The 23,329-nt window shown below is 46.1% G+C and overlaps 1 protein-coding gene across 1 annotated transcript in view; it reads left to right on the forward strand.

The window, feature by feature from the left end:
* The first annotated feature begins 1,043 nt into the window (after positions 1 to 1,043).
* The window catches only part of F9 (coagulation factor IX), a 31,791-nt gene continuing 9,505 nt past the window's right edge, over positions 1,044 to 23,329 (forward strand). Inside the window, exons 1-6 of the mRNA XM_058713104.1 lie at positions 1,044 to 1,298; positions 7,408 to 7,571; positions 7,770 to 7,794; positions 12,321 to 12,434; positions 19,427 to 19,555; positions 22,123 to 22,361. Coding sequence (XP_058569087.1) covers positions 1,211 to 1,298; positions 7,408 to 7,571; positions 7,770 to 7,794; positions 12,321 to 12,434; positions 19,427 to 19,555; positions 22,123 to 22,361 — 759 coding nt within the window. The 5' untranslated portion in view covers positions 1,044 to 1,210. The remainder of the gene's footprint in view (positions 1,299 to 7,407; positions 7,572 to 7,769; positions 7,795 to 12,320; positions 12,435 to 19,426; positions 19,556 to 22,122; positions 22,362 to 23,329) is intronic.

Raw genomic sequence — 23,329 nt, forward strand, 5'->3', positions numbered from 1 at the left:
TCACTGAACTGTTTTTACAATTTCCTGTGACCCTAAGGGTACCTGGGTGGCTCAGTCAGTTGAGCGTCTGACTTCGGCTCAGGTCGTGATCTCACAGCTGGTGGGTTCGAGCCCCGCGTCAGGCTCTGTGCTGATAGCTCGGAGCCTGGAGCCTGCTTCGGATTCTGTGTCTCCCTCTCTCTCTGCCCCCGACCCACTCACATTCTGTCTCTGTCTCTCTCAAAAATAAATAAACTTCAAAAAACATTTTTTTTAATGAAGGTAAAATGGAGACATTTTCAAACGAAAGCGGGGAAAATTCATCATAAGAAGCCCTATACTATCAAAATTGTTGGAGTATTCAAAGTGATGAAAAATTATAACTTGGATCTAAACAAAGAAATGAATTTCATAATGGTAAATATGTGGCTAAATAGAAACTACTTCTTCTCATTTTTAAATTTCTTTGAAAGGCTGACTGCTTAAAGCAGAATCATATCATGTAGAGTTTATAACATGTACAAATAAAATGTATCACAACACCAGCACAAAGAATGATAGGTAAACGTTGGTATACGTCGATGTTTTGTATTGTATGTGAAGTGGTAGGACATATTAACACAAACTATTATATACTACTCATCCATCGTATCATAGAAATATGTAAGTATATATGCACACATACACACTCATACATACGTGTGTTCTGAGTAGGGTCCTTACGTTTCACCATTTGGGTACATGGCACAAGGAAGTTGAGTCGTCGTGAGAAGGAACATACTAAGAATCTACCAAGCGGCCCAACGTATGTTGAGCAGTGAGTTTTAAGGTAGGTAACCAAATGACTTCGTTGTCTCTCTTTACTTTTAAACCATATGCCATTAGTGCTCCCTGACGAGGATAAACATGGATCCCACCGATGAAGTTTGCTGCCACGGCCACTCCAGCCATTGTACCCGCTGCACCACCCCCCCCCCCACCCCATTCTAATGATGTGTCATTTCCTGCTTCAGTCTCCCATCAGCCACTGCGGTAGAAGTCCACAGAATCAGAGGTGAAGTTTAAAGATTGACACTGCCTATACTCTTCACTTAACCCAAGAAGCCACTGGAAATCGCCCAAAGACCCACTGGGGGAGACGGACACTGTTTCCCAGAAGTAAATACAGCTCAGCTTGTACTTTGGAACAATTGGTCAACCTTGCTACTTGCACAATCTGTCGGCAAAGGTTATGCAGTGCCTGAACATGATCATGGCAGAACCACCGGGCCTCATCACCATCTGCCTTTTAGGATATCTACTCGGTGCTGACTGTACAGGTTGGTTTCCTTTTTCAAGATACACTGTATGCTTGTCTTTTAGATATAGAAATGTCTGGTGCTATCTTTTCCACTAAACAGTGATTACAGGATTTGACAGCAACGTTTAAGATCCCAGTCATCAGCATGTGAGTTGGTAGGTGCCGGTTCTCTAGTAGCTGTGTCTTCTTAATTGCGAAAACTAGATTCACAATGCCTATGGTACTTTTTTCTTTTTTAACGGACACTGGTAGGCCTATGATTTGACCAGGTAAATTTGCTTTGAAAACAGTCATCTCCTGGGTTAAAGAAAAATAAAAGTGGGAAAACGTTTTAACCAGGACACAGCAGAATATGAAACACATTAACTCTGTCATGTGGTTTTTTTTTTTTTTTTTTTTTTTACTCACCACTTTGAGATCAAAACGGGACACATGAAAGCCACAATGGTTTTATTTACAGAAAGAGCGTGATTTTTAAGATATCTGGTACAGTTCAAAATGTTAGAACTATAGAATGCGGCAGGCTTGTGGCTTTAAATATCCATAAACGCATACACTTTCAATTTGAAGTGTTACTTAAAACGAAGTCTTCATTACTAAGTTGTTATTTATCCCTAAACTTTTTCATGGATTAGGAGAAATTCTTTTGTCTCTGCTTCTAAACATCTCGGAGTTAATACAGGGGGAAACCAATACTCACTTGAGCAAAACGAGTCCAAGGCTGACATAAGGAGTGGGAACAGAGTGAATGCGATGCATATCGCTTGGTTTTTTCACAACTTCAGTGACTTTTTAAATTTTTTTTAATGTCTATTTACTTTTGAGAGAGAGACAGACAGATAGAGATTGCGCGCAAGCAGGGGAGGGACAGAGAGAGAGGGAGCCCAGAATCGGAAGCAGGCTCCAGGCTCCGAGCTGCCAGCACAGAGCCCGACGCGGGACCCGAACTCATGGACCGTGAGATCATGACCTGAGCCGAAGTCACCCAGACTGAGCCACCCAGGGGCCCCTCAACTTCAGTGACTTTATGCACTTCCCAAAGGCAGGCACACAGGGGAGGAATTACCCCATTTAGGCAAACGGCGTGTTCTCACAGGAAGCATTTATCACCCTTACTTGTCAACCCACTATAATCAAATCTAGCAGCTGACAGTGCCGGGATCAGGGTGCCAACCCCAAGGGTCCCCGGAAAGCAGACTGGCCCCGTGCTTCCCACTCCAGACATGATGGCACACTGAAATGCAGAAATGATGGTACGAGAAGGCAAAGGTTAAATCAAACTGGCAAAGTGGGTACAGTGAAGAAATTTAGCTGGAAAATTCACCAAGTGGGACATAAGGCTAAGTCTTTACACGTAGCTCATCAGTGTGAGATCTAGGACCACAGAAGATCCAAGCCCTTCCTTCAAGATAAGTGGTGAGATAATGGAGGTTTCTGGAAGGCTACTGCTCCCTTGAAGACCTCAGATGTTGGGGGAGAAAAAAGGATAGGTATGGAGCGGGGACGGGGAGTAGGATTTCAGAGCTGGGGAAATAATGGCTAGAAGAGATAAACCTGAAGAGAGGCTAAATATATGACCGTCAAACAATTGTGTAGAAAGGCAGTGTGATTCTGGAGTCACTGCAGTCAGAGATAACAGGCCCTGGAGGAGAGAGCCGAGGGAATTTCCCAAAGGATGGACAGTTCTAATGCAGCGCTCTCTTCTGCTGTTAAGTGGTCACTGGCTTCTAAGAGCTGTTTCTACGAATGACTTACGGAGATGTTACATTTTCATGGCTGCTGCCATTAGGCATTATTTGCATCAGTTTAGAATTTTGAAATCAAACCCGTTCTGCAGAACTAATTCGATTTTGTAACGTATACGGACTGAAGGGGTCTTCAATTCAGAACGAATGCATGAAATGAAAGAAAGAAAGAAAGAAAGAAAGAAAGAAAGAAAGAAAGAAAGAAAGAAAGAAAGAAAGACAGCCTCAGTCCGTATGCTTTGCAGAACTTCACAAGACTGAGTGACCACGGTGCCAGGTGCTGGGGTGAGGTATTAGGGGCGCAGGGATCATCTGGACTCCCTCTTTGACCTGAAGTATCGTGAGGTCAGGTGAGAGATTTCAATGTAACGTGACAACATGTGTACCAGGAGGACAAAGGGATATATTAACTGGGGAAACACTCGGCACAGAGACAGTATTTGGGGCTGGGTCTTAAAAGAGGGGTAGGTTCACTGTCCTTTAATGTCTGATCTAGGGCATCCTACGCAAAGAGACTCACTCCCGTGCAAAGATCCAGATCCACAAAGAATGTGAGGTCTTTCAGGAACTCAGGGTGTCTTGAATATTAAATATGACAAGCGAAGTAGGATAGCTAGACAGGGTCAGGTCACCAGATAACAAAGGCCTGAAACTAAGGAGTTTGGACAACAGAGCCCAACTGTCGGGTCAACGGACGTGGAAACGTGAATGGCGCTGATGATGGCTGATCTAGAATGCTCGGTCTGGCAACATTTTTATCATTTTTTTCTTATTGCATTTTTTATTTTCATTCCCGTGTAGTTAACATAGAGCGTTACATTAGTTTCAGGTGTACAATACAGTGATTCAGCAATTCTATACATTACTTGGTGCTCACCGCGACAAGGGCACTCTTTAGGTGCCATCACCTATCATGAGTCTGGCAACATTCTAGTGAACTGTTGGAGGAAGGGGTGGCGAGACATGGGGTGACCGTCTTGAGGCCACTGCAATCATCCTGGGAAGGCATGAGGGGCCGGAGCCTGGACATTAGTTGTGCAGAGAAGAAGGAAAGGAAATCAAGTGACATCCAGGACGTAGAAAGGACAGGGCTTTTACCCCTCTGGCTATGGAAGGGGAACAGGTTCAGACAAGTGTGGAGTACACATCTGGGGCATCTGATGTGATTCCAGGACACGGAGTGGTACCTCCGAGTGTGGACTGGGCAGTCTGACTGCCAAAGTCTAAACCCTGGTTCTGACACTTCAGTGTGTTACCCAGGGCCAATTACTTAAACCTCTGTGAACCTCCATTTTCCTCCTTTACAAAAATGAGATGTCGGGATCAATCTCATGGGGCTGCTGTGAGGATGGAATGAAATGATGGCTGCAAAGCACAGAGCATCACGTCCAGCACTGCAGAAGCATTAGATAATCATCAGCTCTGATTCGTCACATGACAATGTACAGTTAGGGAGCTGGGAAGATGATCTGGAATTCAGAAGATATATCTGACTAGAGATGGCTATTTGGAGCCCACCGTTGTCGGGGCGCCTGGGTGGCTCACGCGGTTAAGCGTCCGACTTCAGCTCAGGTCATGATCTTGCGGTTCGTGAGTTCGAGCCCCGCGTCGGGCTCTGTGCTGACAGCTCAGGGCCTGGAGCCTGCTTCGGATTCTGTGTCTCCCCTTCTCTCTGCCCCTCTCAGGCTCATGCTCTGTTTCTCAATAATAAATAAACATCAAAAAAAAAAAACACGAAAAACGGAGCCCACCGTTGTAGAAACCGCACTTACAACCGTGTGTGAGGATCCAGGGAGGGAGCATGGATAATGTGGTATCGAGCACAGTGCCTGACTGCAGTGAGTGCTCAGAAAACGGTGTTGAGGGGCGCCTGGGGGGCTCAGTTGGTTAAGTAGCCGGCTCTCGGTTTCAGCTCAGGTCATGATCTCATAGTTCGTAGGTTCGAGCCCCACGTCGGGCTCCACGCTAAAAGCACGGGACCTACTTGGGAGTCTCTCTCTCTCTCGCTCTCAAAATAAATAAACTTTAAAAAAAGAAAAAGAAAATAGCGTTGAAAGAGTCAGGGCTGGACTAGGGTGAGGCAGTCAAGGCACACAGAGCATAAATGTACTTGCACGCACCGAGAGAGTCTCCTTAAGTTCTATGCCCCAGATGCCTCGGGTACCTTGCCCGAGTCCCAGCCCTGGTAGAGTCGAATGGCATGAAAAGCCCGGGGCAGGAACCTGGGAGAACTCGGACATTTAAGGGGCAGGCAGGCAAAGGGGAGTGAATTGATTCAAGTGGTGGATGAGTAACAGGAGTTACAGCAAAGAGAAGAACCAGAATGGGGTGGCCTCGTGGAAAGAGAACCGCGAAGTAAGAGACACGAAGCATTAGAAATGTTACGGGGCGGTCAAGAAATGCGTGGACTCAAAGTTACCCTTCAGGAGGTCACTGCCAATCCCGACAGGAGTCATTTCAGGATACGCATGGGAGCAAAGAAGGGAAAGAGCCCCAGAAAAGGGCACCAAGGAGCTACAAAGGGAATTGAGAAGCAGGAAGGCAGGCCAGCACGAGAGGAGCGGGGAGAAAGAGGGCAGAGCCCGCGGCCGCCACGTGCTGCGCACACGTATCCGCTCACCGATCCCGGTCCCGCAACACCGTGAGCTCAATGTTGCTATCGTACGACTGCCGTACCCATTTTGCACTTGGCCGAGGTAAAAAAGCTTCGGCGCTCACGTCACTCGCCTGGCGTCCCCCCGGCCGACGGGTGGTCGACACGGGACTCACATCCGGGTGGGTCGGACCTGGCTGCAAACCCCTGTTTCTCCGCCCGGCCCAGGCTGAAATTGGACGCAGACCCAGAGGCCATGGTAGGGGAGCCCAGGGCCAAGCAAACGGATCGCCAGGCAGAGAGGAGGGCCCGCTGGGCAAGGCTGGGTGGCGGCAGCGCGTGGCTTTCTCCCACGGCGCCCGGGCTGCCTCGGAAGGCAAGACGGGCAGGTGGCCGCACTGATCTGGCGGCGGGGAACCGCAGGATCCCGCGGCACGGAAGAGGGAGCGAAGGGAACCGAGAAAGTTGGCAAGGGTTGGAGAGGAAGAGTCTGCTGCATCCAGGAAAACAAGCGACGCCCAGAGGACTCGCAGAGCCACAGAAAAAGCGAGGTTGCCGAGGGACTAGAAGTGTCCGTAAAGTGACCAGCTGCAGGGAAACTAAGGGAATATGGTTTAGTTGGTTTTTCTTTTTCTTTCTTTCTCTTTCTTTCTTTCTTTCTTTCGTTCATTCGTTCGTTCGTTCTTTTTTTCTTTGAATTCATGAGCAAGCAGTCCCAAAATGCCTGGAAAGTTCATCTTGTAAGCACTTGGTCCTGTTGACATGGGATCGGTCCCTCGAAGAAAGGAACAACTCCGGCAACTTCTCGAGTTCCTGTTATTAATAATAGACATGGAGGGGCACCTGGGTGGCTCAGTCGGTTAAGCATCCGATTCCGGCTCCGGTCATGATGGCACGGTTTGGGAGTCGGAGCCCGGCATCGGGCTCCGTGCTCACAGCACAGAGCCTGCTTGGGATGCTGTCTCTCCTTCCCTCCCTGCCCCTCCCCTGCTCGCACCTTATCTCACTCTCAAAATAAATAAATAAACTTTAAAAAAAATGATAGAGATGGATATGTTTTCTATATCTACCTAGAGAGACAGAGACAAAGAGACAGAGAGAGAGTGAGTGAGTGAGTGAGGGGAGGGAGGGACGGAAGGAGACAAATAGGTTAGAGACCTCAATCCTCCAGAGTTCAGGACTGCCCCACAGGCAGGCACATCCTGAATCCCAGAGACAGACTTGTCACTGTAATTCCCGTAACATGTGCCAACCGATGGTGTTGTGAGTCTGGAAATAAACAAATTAGTGCAATGGTTTTTCTTTAACATCTAGTGAGAGACACTGGGGTTGCATGTGCAGCAGGCCCACAATCAGGCTTCTGTTTTTCCCAGAGAAATTTGCTGCAAAGTCATTTGGGCAACCACATCCTGAAAACACAGCCCGGCCAGGGTGATGGATCACCTTGCACGGATCTGCAATTAGCTATTTTCAAATGATGACAAAGTGTGAAGTTAACTGCTTATTTGAGAACTTTCTTTTTTCATCCAAAGTAAATCCAAATACAATTGAAAACCTGACCGTTCATTACTGGAGCTCTCTTGACTAAAAGCCAAATTGAATTTTAATTCCTAAAGCTCCGTGTGTATACAGTGCTGTGAGGACATCATAGATTTTTGGCTCTAGGCCCCAAAGATAAATTGGCTTTGGGATTCCTTGGATTAAAAACAAAGCCCTTCTTAAGAGATGTATTTAATTTTCACGATGTTTTCTTTTTCCTAAAGCTAAAGAACAGTTCTTTTAAATTGCAGTTTTTCTTGATCATGAAGATGCCACGAAAGTTCTGAGCCGGCCCAAGAGATATAATTCAGGCAAACTGGAAGAGTTTGTTCAAGGGAACCTTGAGAGAGAATGTATGGAAGAAAAGTGTAGCTTTGAAGAAGCACGAGAAGTTTTTGAAAACACTGAAAAAACCGTGAGTATTCTCCACGTAACATACTTCAGATGCTAAGAACAGAAAACCTAAAAAGAAAAAGAAGAAAAAAAAGAACCGTCTCTCTGAAATTTTTAAATAGCTACACACATAGATGTATGACAAATGTTACAGAAGGGAAGCAATCAAATCCAAAACATTTTAAGTACTGCCATTAACTTGTCCTCTTTTTCTTTATAGACTGAATTTTGGAAGCAGTATGTCGGTAAGCAATTAATTTTTTCCTCTGGCTGGGACACGAAACATTTGAGAACTACGTTTCTTTTCTCTGTGTAAACAGACAGTATATTAGACTCCGTCCAAAGGGTCCAACTCTTTTACTCAAGACCCAACGGTGATTCGTGACAGGTTTATGCCAGCATGGGAGGGATCAGCTGGCAGATAAGCTCACTCCTCCCCAGGGCTTTCAAAACATGGCGGCCGGAAGGAGGAAACTCAGGTTCCTGTGTCTGGGGACTGAATCAGAGTTCGCAGTCTTCAGCAGAGAATGTGAGAATGCTGACGGACTGAGATGTGTATTGTCTAGTACAAGTCCTCCTCCTTGTGATGGCCCCCAAGGCTCCCCGTGATGGTCCCGGCCCTCCCTTTCCACTGGCCCTGGGACCCTCTCCTCCTGCTCACCTCCTCACACACAGTGGGAAGTAGGGGGGAGAGGGGGGTGTTCCCCAGCCATCCTGGCCTCCCTGCGGCTCCCTGCACACCCCGGAAATGCTGCGGGAATGCTTTGGCTTTGGCCTTTGATCCGGCTGTTCCTTTACGGTGCCAGGTTCTCTTCCGCCAGGTTCCCCTAGGCGCGCTCCCTCCCCTCTTTCGGCTCCATCTCCATGAAGCCCACCCTGATCATCTATTAGTATTTCAGCTGCCTCCCCATAACCCCATCACCTAGCAACCGCATCCGGCTCTATTATTTTTCGTAGTGCTTTTCACCATCTGAGGTAACATATAATGTTCTTATTTGTGCCACTTATTATCTATTTTCCCCACCTCGTGAGAATGTAAGCTTCCCGTTGGCGGGGGCGTCCAAGTGTTTTGTTTACTGACGTACTCCCGGTACAGAAGCGCTGAGTAAATATTTGTTGAATGGGTCGACCAAAAAGCGGAAAAGCCAAACTTTCGTGACAACTAAGCTTCGCAAACTCACGTAGAATCCGGCAGCAGGATTCTGAGGCAGCGTGAGCCCCACAGGTTGGCGTATCTGTCTGCACGGATAAAACCTAGAGAGCAAATTCGCGGAGTTTCCAACACTTTAAGATGTAGTTCTATTTTCCAGTTGCTATTCTGGGGACACTATTAGACTTATTCATAGGCTGGTAACTCATAATGTCTCCGCTTTTGTTTTTATTTTTTTAAGATGATTTTCTAAGTAGTCTCTACACCCGACATGGGGCTTGAATGAACCCACAACCCTGAGATCAAGGGACACGTGATCTAACTGGCTGAGCCAGCCAGGTGCCCCGTCCACTTTTGTTTTTAAATCGTGAGGAAGGACGGACGAGGTGCGCTCTATTACATTCGCTTTGCCTTTCCTTGTTAGTAATGAATGCGACCGTGGCAATTCTCTCCTCAGGTAATTCCCCTGCAGTTAGCGCAATGAAGTCTTTTTATTCTCCGTTTCTATTATATTTACAACTTTAAATCTTGTGATACATTCTTATTTTTTTCAAGATTCTATTCTTAAGTAATCTCTACAACCCAACGTGAGGCTCGAACCCACAACCCGGAGATCAAGAGTCGCATGCTCCACTGACTTGAGCCAGCCAAGTGCCCCTTAGGACATGTAGTTTTTTAAGTTTATTTATTTATTTTGAGAGAGACAGAGCGAGCGCTGAAGGGGCAGAGAGAGAGGGGGAGAAAGAGAGAATCCCGAGCAGGCTCTGCGCTGTCAGCACAGAGCCTGACGTGGGGCTTGGACGCACACGCCATGAGATCTGAGTCGAAACCAAGAGTCAGACACTTCACCGACTGAGCCACCAGGTGCCCTGTGAGAAATTTTTAAAGCAAATCAATTTCTACTTCCCTTCCCCCCCCCCCAAACCCCTGGCTGTACTTAAACCCCCACGACCGCTTCTTCGCTCACCCCACCCCCCGGCAGGGTTGGCTCAAACCTCGCAAGCACCGCACCACATTTTGAAGCCGGGTCCCTGCCTTCTAAGCCACAGGCCGCACTGTTTACTGTATCTGGGGCCAAGATTATCTCGGAAACATCAGAGGCGTGACTCTGTCCCTACCGCTCTGTCCGCCAAAAACAAGAACAAAAAAGCAAAAAGAAAAGCAAAACGCCATGCCGTCTTTCGCTTGCAGCAAGAAACAGCCGATGCTATTTCTCACCGGGTGGGCTTTTACAGGCTGCGGGGCGCAGGGCCCTCACTCGCCTGCTTTATTCTCTGCTATCAACTCGCCATGGACAGGGCCCGGTTGGAGCAGAAAGATGTCCGAGCACATTAGCTAGCGTGGGTCAAGCACCTTACAGTCTACAGCGTGCCTGCCCTATTTAATCCTCACACCGACCCTGTGAGCAAAGCAGTATTCGCCTCATTTTACGGAGGACGCTGAGGCTTAGGGAGGCTAAGAGACTTGCCTAAAGGTCACCCAGCTGGGGCGGGGGTGGGCACAGAGCCCGGAAAAGAACCCAAATTCCCTAACGTGCAAGCCCTTCTCTTTCGCAATCACCCCTCCCGGCCTTGAACTCTGAATGCAGTTATTCATTAAACCACCACCTAGTAGCCTTAAACGGGAATCTCTCGCGTGGCAAGATCTTGTCCCTTGTTGTCTTTGACCCCTGCCGTCCGTGGCTTTGCCCGAGCCCAGGGTACACGCAGGCCAGCACCCGAAGGAGGACTAAATGCAGGATAAAATGACACTCGGTTTAAAGATATGTCTCGGCAAATGAGTTGCTGCGTCGCTGGCTGCAAGCCCAGACCCTTTCAGTGAAACATCCTAAATAATTCAGACCCGTTGGTCTGTAATATAAAGCGCAAATGTAGCTCGTTTTTTAGACCGGTTCGAACATCAATAATAATAACCCAGAGATAACGTATTTTGTTTTCAGAGCATTGGAACAAATTGAACTAGCTGTGCAAAAGCACATTGGATCAAGGGGCAGAGGGGACAAGGTCTAATCTTTACGGCAAGCAGCCTTCCCAGAGAAGGGACCATTTCTGAGAAAGGGAGAGGAACCCCGGGTCGACGGGACCCGGATACACAGTGACTGGGAGCACGACAGATGCGCCGCCGTCCTCCCTAGGGCAGGCACACGGACAGGCTAGGTGGCAGGGAGTTTGGCTCTTGAGTATGACTGGCAACGAGAAATGCCTCTTTTGCTGCCCTCTTCTTCTTTCTTTCATTCTGATGTCAGCTTTTACCTCTTCCTCTTGCAGATCTAGCTCCTATTGTTTTCTTCCGGGCTGTTTCTCTTAGCTCCAAGCGTGTACCCGTCTCCCCTCTGGTTCTATTCATCCCTTTCTCCCGAAGCTTCCTTAGAAGTGTGGATGGAGCCGGAGCGTTCAGAAACCAGACTGAAAGGCTCCCTTCTCATCCTGACCCTTCCCCTCTTGCCGATTCTTTCCTCCTGTTTTCTTTCCACCGGTGTCTTCAAAGGCTCTCGAGGACGCTGGGAAGGTACAAACTTCAGGAAGGGCGGACAGGACACACAGCCCATCGCTACATAAATAAAGCAGATCTTCAGCTCTTTTCAGACCTTTTCGTTTTTAATTCTTTGCATGAAAAGTTGTTTCTCACCTGAAACCGATAGGATGCTCTATGTCGACTGACTGAGATTAAAATAGAAACTTAAAAATTTGGTTTTAGGGGCGCCTGGGTGGCTCAGTCGGTCGAGCGTCCGACTTCGGCTCAGGTCATGATCTCACGCTCGGTGGGTTCGAGCCCCGCGTCGGGCTCTGTGCTGATGGCTCGGAGCCTGGAGACTGCTTCGGGTTCTGTGTCTCCCTCTCTCTCTGTCCCTCCCCTAACTTGTGCTCTGTCTCTATCAAAAATAAATAAACGTAATAAAAAATATTTTTTTAATTTGTTTTTAAATGTAAAGAATTACCACTTTAAAAAACTTAAAAAGAGATAAATAAATAAAAGCTGCTTCTCACTTGACCTAGACCGTTTGGGACCACTTCACAGACAGCAGAATATCTTTAAGCAGCGAGAGATGCTCCCGGCATCTCTTCCAAGGTTTTGAACCACTACTGCCTGCTACAATTTTTTTACAAAAAGTGAAAAGACGACACAAGGAAGTAGATGCATGTGCTCCAAGCTCAGGCTGCCGGTTCCTCGAGTGCAAATGCCATATGCTACCATGCTCGGCGTGTTCGGCAAGACCTTTGATAGCGGGCCCTGAATGACACAGAGATAATGATGGTTGAAGTGATGTCACTTGATTTAGAATTCACTTGCCATCGTTCTACAAGGAAGGAATGAAAACCCTTCTCTCTCTATGCTCGCACAGTCCGTTTCTAACCTCAGACCTTCTTCCCCCTCTTCCTCGTCCCTTGGGTTGCATCGACTATGAGCATGGCTGCCCCAGAGCAATTTCCTAGGACGGTATTAGCCGGGGAACCTTTGTCTGGGTTGTTTTTAGAAACTCAGGAAGACAGGGTCATCCCACAAGGAGCAGCATCAGCAGTCCTGACCCTAAAATCAGGCTCCCCTCCCCACGAGTCTGTGCAAGGGGGCATTCTAAGTGGTTTATGTGCTAACGCAACTTTATCTTAACCTATCTCAAAGATGGAGATCAATGTGAGTCCAATCCCTGTTTGAATGGCGGCATATGCAAGGATGACATTAATTCCTACGAATGCTGGTGTCAGACTGGATTTGAAGGGAAGAACTGTGAGTTAGGTAAGTAACTTTTTTCTTAACGTTTATTTATTTTTGAGAGAGACAGACAGACAGAACGCGAGCAGGGAGGGGCAGAGAGAGAGGGAGACACAGAATCCGAAGCAGGATCCGGGCTCTGAGCTGGCAGCACAGAGCCTGGCGCGGGGCTCGAACCCACGCACGAGCTATGAGATCACGACCGGAACCGAAGTCACACGCTTAACTGACTGAGCCACCCAGGCGCCCCGGTAAGTAACTCTTTTTTGATTACTCACGGTTCCATGTTTGCCTGTGGAACCAGATGAAACTGGAAAATGTCATATTTATGTAGAAGTGTCTCTGAAAAAACGTGCTCTTTTTGCAGTAAAGAACTAGACACCGTGCTGTACTGCAAGCACATCTCTAGAACTCACTCAGCTTGCAGAACTCCAACTTCATACCCACTGAACAGCAGCTCCCCATTTTCCCCTTCCCTCAGCGCCCGGCAGGCACAATTGTAGTCTCTGTTTGTGTTTGACTATTTTTAGACACCTCAGATAAGTAGAATCAGGCAGTATTTGTCCTTCTGTGACTGGCCTCTTTCATTTAGCATAATGTCCTCCGGGTTCATCCACGCTGTCGCATAGGACAGGGTTTCCTTTTTTAAAAAGGCCGAATAATATTCCAGGGTATGAGTCATATACTTCCAAACCTTATAAACATTCAGTTTGTCTGTAGTCACAGTTTCTCGGACAAGCTCAAGAAACTACGGCAAGAGCAATAATATTTGGTAGCTAATCTTACGTGGTCATGATGCTCCCCCCTTGCTATTATCCCTCAATGCAACCATATGCGGTCGGTCCCATTATTATCCCCATTCTATGCAGATGAGGAAACTACGGCTCAAACGGCTCAAAATCATAGAGGCAATAAATGGTTGTTGAGCCAGAACTTGAACTTCAGTTTGACCAAAACCCATGCTTCTAACTACTGGCCACAAAACGCAAAGAAAACCGAACCCGTAAAATTGTTTGCGCTCATGACTAAACTGTTATCAACATAGGCCGCGGCAGTCGATTAAGTACAGAATTGAGATACGGGGAGGCCAATTCTCCCTAAAACAGGCGCTTTTTGGCACATACGAACCGCTTCGCATGTTACATTTGTTGACAAAAATCAGAGCTCGCTCCCGAATCTGACCACATGGATCACACTGAAAGAGTTACATAGCAAACCTATGAGCACTGCGCATCTTTCCTCCTTGTGGTCTAGAACTTTTTTTTCTTTTTTTTTTTTTTGTTTGCTGAGGTTTTGGCAATTGGAGCATTAAATCCCAAAGTCCTCTCCTACTTGCTTATTATCTCTGGATGCAAGATTACTGGTATTATGGTTGTGAAAGACAGACCACGCTAATGACAGATCCTCTTTCTACTCTGAAACTCTGGAAGAATGGAGATGCAATCCTAGGGAAAGAATTTAACAGCACAGCCTACGTGACTAGGGGCAAAGAGCAGAAAATTAGCAGGAGTCTATTAAGACTTTCTAGCCATCCACCTGCCAGACAGATGAAAAAGGTATAAAACAAAATGAAAGTCACCAGCTGCAATTGTCCTGCAGAGAAAGGAAAGAAAAAAAAAGTCGCCTGTAATGTCATTTAGGAATCTTTTCAGCACTACAGAGAACTCCAGTGATCATCTTCCTTTGAGAGCTAGAAGATAAAAAAGAAAAGAAGATAAGAAAAGGAAAAGGTGGCCGGGCAAAAACATGTGAGAAGAAAAGAGTGGATGCAGGCGGATAGCCCTGGCTTGGACCCCCACCCCTCAGATTTCCCAGCGTGGGGGCAAAGCCTCCCGATCCCCGTGGGTGTGGTTCACGATCTCAGCAGCGCTTTCATTGGGAAGGTTCTAATTTCAAATTCAGACTTACCTAGATAAATCTGATCCTGCTATTATGGAAACGTACGGAAATCTTTGCAGTAGTTACTCATTATCAGCTTAAATAATATAACCATTGGAGCTGAGGGAATGAATGACTCAATTAGTCTCTGTTAAAAATGAAGGGCACACTGCAGTAAAGTATAATTGAAAATAGTGGTTAGTGAGGTGCCTGGCTGGCCCCGTCAGTAGAGCATGCAACTTTTGGTCTTGAGTTCCAACCCCACGTTGGGCCAAGAACTTACTTTAGAAAGTAAAATAAAATAAAATAAAATAAGGAGCAATTTGAAAAAAATAGCATCTAGCGTTAAGTGTCCCTAAATGTCTTTAGTTTAAAATAAAGACACTTTAGGGGCGCCTGGGTGGCTTAGTCGGTTGAGCATCCGACTCTTGGTTGCGGCTCCGGTCATGATCTCACAGTTCGTGAGTCCGAGCCCCATATCGGACTCTGTGCTGACGGTGCAAAGCCTGCTTGGGATTCTCTCTCTCCCCCTTTCCCAAGCTCACTCGCTCACTCTCTCTCTCACTCAAAATAAATAATAAACTTAAAAATAAAATAAAACAAAACAAAGACAGTTTAGTGGAGGAGAATCACCCCGAGGAATGTAAATGTAAGCACAAAACTTCTGTAACACATTCCATCGCCTGCATGAAGCTAACGGGCCACACAGCAGAAGTGCTAAGTCTACAGCTGCCACCGTCTCAGGCCTCAGGTCCCCCACATTCTGCTTTGGTCACAGCTCTGCAGCTGCACCACCTCTGGCCCCTAGGGAGCCTCGATCTCCCCCAGCGTGCCTGATCAAGGTCTAGAAAAATCCTCTCGGCGCAGTCGGTTCAGAAACAAAGTGGGGATCCTCTCAAAAATCTCTTTATCTCGGACACCGGAGGAAAGCAAAAGCATTTACAAACAAAACCATTTAAGCTGTCACTTCAAACTGATCCACAGACTGACCTCAAAGGCTGCTAAGTGGCACAGTTTATAAGAGAACCGAGGCCCCGAGTTTCTTGCCTCACCCTTGTCTCCAGAGGGGGGAAAAGGGAGATTTCCATTGTCAAGATCATGTTACTTGCTTTGTCCCTTGTTCATCAGGCTCCTCTCCAGAGAAAGGAGTACAAACATTTAGGGCATGCTTTCTAGTTAAAAGAATAACAATTAATTGGCTGTTGTGTCCCTTTGGTTAGAATAATGACCACCTTGGGGCGCCTGGGTGGCGCAGTCGGTTAAGCGTCCGACTTCAGCCAGGTCACGATCTCGCGGTCTGTGAGTTCGAGCCCCGCGTCGGGCTCTGGGCTGATGGCTCGGAGCCTGGAGCCTGTTTCCGATTCTGTGTCTCCCTCTCTCTCTGCCCCTCCCCCGTTCATGCTCTGTCTCTCTCTGTCCCAAAGATAAATAAAAAACGTTGAAAAAAAATTTTTTTTTAAAAAAAGAATAATGACCACCATATGTCCCCATTTACACATTACATCTGAGGCCTTTCCAGACAGATCAAGGTGTGTAAGAACTTGGGTCACTCTTGTCCCCTCTAAAGAGTGTAAGAGGCATCCACCTACAGTAAGCAAGGATGGAGAGGAAAACAAAATCACAAGCAACATAAACACTTTTTTCACTCTGGGAACACATCATAGACACCACACTCTCATTTACTGAGTATTTCTGTGGGATGGAGAAAACACCTTGAGTTTAGCTGAATAAGAGCATATGCTATGGTAACCTTGTGAAATAGAACATCCTTTGTCCAAGCTTTGGTTTCACAAGAGTGAATATATGAGGGGGGATGGCGGCAGAGTAAAAGAAAGCCGAACAGAATAACTTTGGCAGTAGGCGTGAGGAAAATTAGAAAGAGGCCTTCGTGCTACCATGAAGTGAAAAGAACAGATGAGTTGAGAGGCTCAACAGATAGTCTAGAGGCACAGAGACCAGCCTCGGGACCAGGGAGAACCCATACCCAACACAGTGCCTGACATCTAAATGCTCAATAAAGCACTGATGAATGAGCCCCATAGTAACGGTTCCTTAGATCCTGGGCTAGGGACGTCTCCACTGGAACTCCTTGAGCTATTATTCTATTTCCAGAATCTTGAGTCCTTTACCTGAGAGCAAAAGACTGCCGATTGGACAGCACCACTCCCCACTGCACATACAACCCAAGCCATGAAGAAAAATGGCAGATGAGGAAAACGGTAGACAGGTCTAATCACTTAGCCAAGGACACAGAAGCAGAATTGGGAAAACCACACAGAGTTCATTCATTCCCGTTGTGCGGGGCCCGAACCAAACTAGGCCACAGCACCTACCACCTACCTCTGTTGACTTACCCCAATGTCATATTGACTGAACACTTTCTACAGGTGGTATTTGACTTGGCTGAACACTTTAGTATTGCTTTGTAGCAACAAAATGATAGCCAAAAACATGAAAAGGGCCAGGGATGTAATCACCACAAGTGAGGAGAAAGGTCTTTGAAAACTAAATACAAAGGACCAAGTGCCATCTTTTTGGATCATGCACTTAGTGGATTATTGGCAGCAAAGGTTAAAGCTCAAGCTGGTTCCTTTGCCTCCCTGGCAACAGCTGATTTGCCTCCCCTTAATTCCTGTTTAGGTTCCACACCCAATGTGGAGCCCAACACAGGGCTTGAACTCATGACCCTGAAATCAAGACCCGAGCTGAGATCGAGAGTCAGACACTCAACCGACTGAGCCACCCAGGCGCCCCTGCCTCCCCTTAATTCCTTAAGTGTCAGGAAGGAACACGAGCAAATTATTACGTTAACCTATGCTAGCCATGTAAAATAAATTTGAAAATTTAGATCTGTCACTCAAGAATCCATAATATACTCCAAAACCATATAGTCACTCTACTAGACTGGATTCTTCCAGAAAAAAAAAAAAAAAGAGTCTGTGACTCAAGCTTACTTATTAGGGTGTGCAATCCTAGAGAACAAGAGTAAGGGACGGGGGGTGGGGGGTGGGGCGTGAGGCAGGGAGGAAAGGAGAACCAATAATAGAAAGGGTCATCCCTCCTCATCTGCAACTGATTACTGGATCTCTTGGGACTGTTTTCCAAGGAGCCACAGAACTGGCCTCAGCCTAGTCCATCTGAGAGGGGAGAAGACGGGAGTTTGTCCATCAGCACCTGTCTCCCAGTGGTCAAAAGTTTAGTCGAGGGGGTGTTAACTCCCCCCACATCTCCAGGCTGTATGTGCTGGGGCACCTGGAGAGGTCATACAGCATCCCGTGCCTCGGCCTCAACAGGGAAGAGCCGAGGTAAGAGGGAGAGGCCCGTAGTGCAGCTATGAGCCCAGGCAATTCAAGGCTGCACCCGTGTGAGGTCAGGGGAAGTCAAGGCAGAGCTGACGGCCTCAGTGCTGGGAAAGGACACCCATGAGGCTGAGAGGAAGGAAGGTGGTACACAGGAGGCGTCTAGTATAGTCCCTCGCCTTCAAACTTTCCAGGGTCTAACTGTACCCACAAGTGAGCGTTTCTGTTGTACGTGGCTGAGCAGGTAGGGAAGGGGGAAGGGATCTCCTAGTCAGCGTGTTCCTGGGCTGCTCTAGAGACAGAAATAGGCCCAAGGGCAGAGCCCGCGTGTCTGAACTCAGCGGGTTTCGGCTAGCCAGCCCTGAACCATGCTACTTCCGGTGGTCGAGATCGCATAAAAGAAACCAAGGGAAAGCGCAGTAATTAAAAAATACCGACTAAGATGGCAGGAATAAGCCAAAGATACCCGAAATCAGCGTGAATGTGAAGTGGGGTTAATGGCAGATTTTCAGGCTGGAGTGAAAAATAGAATTGTATGCTGTTGACAAGAGAGGTACCTAAAATAAAATTACACCAGGAGGCTAAAATACAGGGATATAAAAAGATTTTTAGGTAAACGCTAACAAAAAGAAGCCGGTGAAGCAATCTTAATCTCACACAAAATAGAATCCAAGACAAAAAGCATTGTAAGAAACAAAGAACAACACTTCCTATGAATAAGGGAGACTGTACAGGAAAGTCAAGAGAATGCGGGCCACCAGAACGCTCGTCCTTGCCAACACATAATGTCTTTGGCATGGAGCCACCTTAAGGGACCCAATTTCATTCTCCTGTGTTAATATATACCCACCTTGGCCAGCTTCAAGTGTGCTCAGATAAATTGGATTCTATTAAAACCATGAACTTCTATTCAGCAAAACACACTGAGACAAAAACGCAAGTCAGAGTGGGAGAAGAAACCTGCATTACGTACGTCTAAGAACTGGAACTCTCACACACCGATGGTGGGAATTTAAATTTGCACATTTTAGAAAACGCACTTGGCAGTGTCTACCAAACCTGAACAGATGATCCAATAACTGCGCTCATAGGTATACATCCAGTGTTCGTGCGCATATTACCAAAAGATACGTATAAGCACATTCATTACGGCATTATACGTAAGGGGCAAAAACTGGAAACCCGACTCGAATATTCATCAACAGTAAAACAGATGAAGATAGTAATATTCGTGCGATGGAATACGACACAGCATGTCGATGAACTGCTGTACAAAGAACACGGATGAATCTCACAAAGTATTAAATGAAAAGACACAGAGGAGGGCACACTGCGAGCTTCTACTGATACAAAGTTCACGAACAGGCAAAATTCACTGTTAGAATTTGGGGGGGATGGCGCCTTTGGAAAGGAGGAATGGTGCAGTAGAAGGCAGCATTAGGAGAGCTTCTGAGATGTGGATCGCGTCCTATGCATTGGTCCGTTGGGTGTTTAAACCGGTGGACACACTTTGTGAAAATTCACCGCGAGGTTTTGGGGATTTCTCTGAATGTAGACTATACATTCTAATAAACAGGGTTTTTTTTAATTGCAGTCCAAGATTTAGTGGAAGCAGAATATCCAAACCTTCAGTTTTATGCCAAATCAAATATATTGCTGCCCTTTTGATGCCTTATTAAGAATTTTATCTTGCTTTCTACGCTTAGCTCGAGGCTCCCAAGCTTCTCTCCATGAATGCCCCCTGCTTAGATCTGACCTTCACATGAGTGAGTAGTTTCATGTACTTTTTAGAAATGCATGTGAACTGACGCTATTACTTTTGATGTGGCTTTCTTTCAGATGTAACGTGCAACATTAAGAATGGCAGGTGCAAGCAGTTTTGTAAATTGGATGCTGATAACAAGGTGGTTTGTTCCTGTACTACCGGATACCAACTTGCGGAGGACCAAAAGTCCTGTGAACCAGCAGGTCAAAATCTAAATAAGTGTTGTTGTTGTCTGTAAGCTAGGGGGATGCATTCTCCAAATCTCTATTTGAACCTTCAGCATTTTAACTGGACTATGTACTTTTATAATCTCTACTTGTTTCTTTTTTTAAATAATTCTGGTGTTTTGTTAATTATAGGTGGACTCTTTTCCTGATATATTTTTTAATGTTCACTTTTATTTGTGGGAGAGGGAGAGAGAGAGCGCGCGCACACATGAGCGGGGGGGGGGGGAGGTGAAGAGAGAAGTGGGGACCGAGAGATCTGAACCTGGCTCCACGCTGACAGCAGAGAGCCCGATGTGGGGGCCTGAACTCACAAACCGTGAGATCATGACCTGAGCCGAGGTCTGACGCTCAACCGACTGAGCCACCCAGGCTCCCCTCTCCTTTGAGATCACAGAAGAGATCAGTAGCTGGGACAATTTTCCAAATTGCATAGTCATTTTAAATAGAAATTCTATGACTGTATTCAGTCTGAATTCTTCACTGTGCCCACTTTTTTCCTGACTTTTATATCATGAAGCAATCAATTTATATGATTTCTATAGATCTGTAATTAACCAAGTCAAATTAATATAGTAATCCCAGACCACAAAAAGGTACACAAATGATGGACCGATAGGCTTCTAGCACAGGGAACGGGGAATGTAACGCAGGACTCTGCCAGGGTGTGGCTGGCTTACTCTGAGAAAGTCATTTCCCATCCTCGGGTCTCGAGCGGAGTTTACGCGCTTGACATCAGCATGGTTCTGACGACCATCTGTTTCAGGTTGTGCCAGGCTGACTCACACGGTCCATCTCCACAGCAGTGAACAAAACAATGTTTCCCAGTCATGTCGACCGGGCCACCACGCTGACAGCTGACTGGTGGTACTCAGAACATCTCCACTCCACGCTCGTATTGCTATCCTCTGAAAATGAAAGCAAGAGGAACTTTGATTAAAGAAAAAATAAAAAAAAAAGTAGGCTCCGCAGGATCAGTTATAGTTGATAAATGAGGGGCCTTTTTGAAGCAAACTAGATATAATTTCTTTTGCATTTTCAAAGCCTGATATTAAATTGGTACATTAAATCATGCACCAATCCTCTGTAACTGGGTTCGATACCTATCTCACCAAAGCACCCGGCAGAGGAAATTAAAGAAACGACCAGAAGCCAAGGGTATACATGCTGTTGCAACTAAAACGAAGGGCAGTCTCTAATGCTTCACGGACCTACCTACCTGTCTTCTGCCTGGTTCTTCACATACAGTGCTTCACAGCTAGCTCACCTCCAGAGGAGAGTATCTCTATGTTTTAACCTTCAAATCTGAAGTCGTTTTAAAAATAAAATGATTTATATTCAGGGGGAAAAAAAAGCCTTCAAAATCTAACTTCCAGTGTAGACAGATGGCACAGTAACTAAACCCTCATAAGCCCTTCCACGTTAGAAGGAAAAAGAGAATTGAGAACCACCTCTTACTATTCAGTGTTATATTTGATTATAGCCTTATCTTTAGCAAAGTAGGCCAAACCTAAAATGAGCTTTTCTGCCTTTCAATAGCAATGGTCCTTTTTCTCCAGCCATTGTTGATTTATATTTATACATAAGTATTTTGAACTAATTTCCTGTTTTCCCAACCACATGCTGTCTTCATGATACTTTGCTACAGCTGGTTGCTATAGAAATGTCTGTTATAAGGAATGTGGCTAGAAGGAACGTGAGAAATGAAAATCAAATGTGAGGTGACTTTGCTTGACTACAGATTTCCATTCTGGTTGTCCCCAACGTATCAGTACATGATTTCCTGTCTTTAGGAAATAAACTGACCCAAGGTAAAAGGGTGGCTAGGTCCCAGGTGGATGTGGCTGCGATAATCATATTAGCAATTTCTTTGGTTAAAGTTTTTTTTTTTTTTTTTTTTTTTTTTCAGTTTAAGTCATCTCTACACCCATTGTGGGCTCAAGCTCATGACCCCGAGATCAAGGGTCACATGCCCTTCTGACTGAGCCAGGCAGGTGCCCCAGCAATTTATTTGGTTAATGCTTAACCAAGCCAGATAATTAAATCATGATTTCTTCCCAGCAGATCCTTAAATCCACCTTGGAGTCTAGAAGGCATTCTAGTCTACAAAAGAAATCCTGGTTCACAAAAAGCAGCGGAGGTCCCAAGTACCTAATTCTAAAGTTAAAGTTCCATGGCACCACTCAGAATTCGATTTAGGGACAGGCCTTGGGACGGAGACTTTTTAGAAAAGAAACACAACAGAAAGTCATGAGACTTTATAAAACTCTCACAAAATTGGATTCTGGAACACCTATTCTATTTCCGTAAAGATGATGGATTCCTGAGCCAAATGTTCTTTTCATGAAGGGTTTGAAAACTTCCCGTGAAAATAATGCAATTAACCTTTTAGTTTGAGACTATATTCATTGATTAGATTTTTTAAATATTGATGGGCCTGCTTCTCAGAAGTGACAAGGATGGGCCTCATTCTCGATTTCTGTAATACACGCTCTGCTTGCCAATGAGAAATATCAGAACACTAATTTTTTTTTCCATTTTTCTAGTGCCATTTCCATGCGGAAGAGTTTCCGTCCCACACATTTCTACGACGCACACCCGCGCTGAAACGCTTTTTCTCAATACGGACTATGAAAATTCCACTACGGACTACGAAAATTCCACTACGGACTATGAAAACTCCACTGAAGCTGAAAAAAATGTGGATAACGTCACCCAACCATTGAACGACTTGACTCGAATTGTTGGTGGAAAAACCGCCAAACCAGGTCAATTCCCTTGGCAGGTACTCTATATTAATGGTGTGTCACAACTGGAGCCCAGAGGGCAAGGGACAGGCCAGGTGGGGGCTCACGTTAGGACACCAGACAGGTCTACCGGGGTAAGGGAAGCGTTTGGGCAAGTTTCAGCGCTAAGCAATATGAAGAAGCCCTCACCGGTGGGGAGCTAGTGAATGCAAAGTCCAGGGACAGCTACCACACAAGGTCAAGGAGAGTCTGACATCACGGAAATAGCATAGCAGCATTCCAGACATGCAACAAGGTCTGGGAGTGAGGTTGTGCGCCTTGGGGTTCAGGGTGCTACTTCCGCTCATGGGAGAAGTGGCGAGAGAAAGTCTCTAGGTCTAGAGACACTGATTTCGAAGGCATTTTTAAAAGGACTGACGTAGGAAGGAGTAAGGCAAGAACTGAGTTACTGGAACTAGGGTATGTGACAGGGGCTTGGTCGAAGCCTCAAAGTGTGCCAGCATCAGAATCACATGAAAACTTGTTAGCAGTTTTCTGTGCCAGCACAGAATCACCTGTGCACATTTCCGGGGCAACGTCCAAGAGCTAGATTTGTAGCAAAACTTGCAATTGACCCTACAGCTAAAGCCTAAGTGATTCCATCTGAGAGAAGAAGTAGCCCCCCCCCCAACCCCCTCCACCCCACCCCACCCCAGAAGCAAGGAGCCAGGCTGGCCCTTATATAAAGTTGTGCTGTCCAATAACATAACTACTAACCACATGTAGCTATTGAACTCTAAACACCATTAAGTAAAATTAAAAATTCATCTCAGTCACAACTGCCACATTTCAAGTGCACTATAGCCACACGTGGCTGGACTGTACTGGACAGCACAGATACAGACCATTTCCATCGTTACGGAAAGTTCTATCGGACATGGCTTATAATAGTCTAAAAACTCCCTAGTAGCCACAATTATATGCTTCTGTGGCTATCTCAAGGATGCTTCACTCCAAAATATTTTCT

Source organism: Neofelis nebulosa, chromosome X, assembly GCF_028018385.1.
Source record: "Neofelis nebulosa isolate mNeoNeb1 chromosome X, mNeoNeb1.pri, whole genome shotgun sequence".
NCBI lineage: Eukaryota > Metazoa > Chordata > Mammalia > Carnivora > Felidae > Neofelis > Neofelis nebulosa.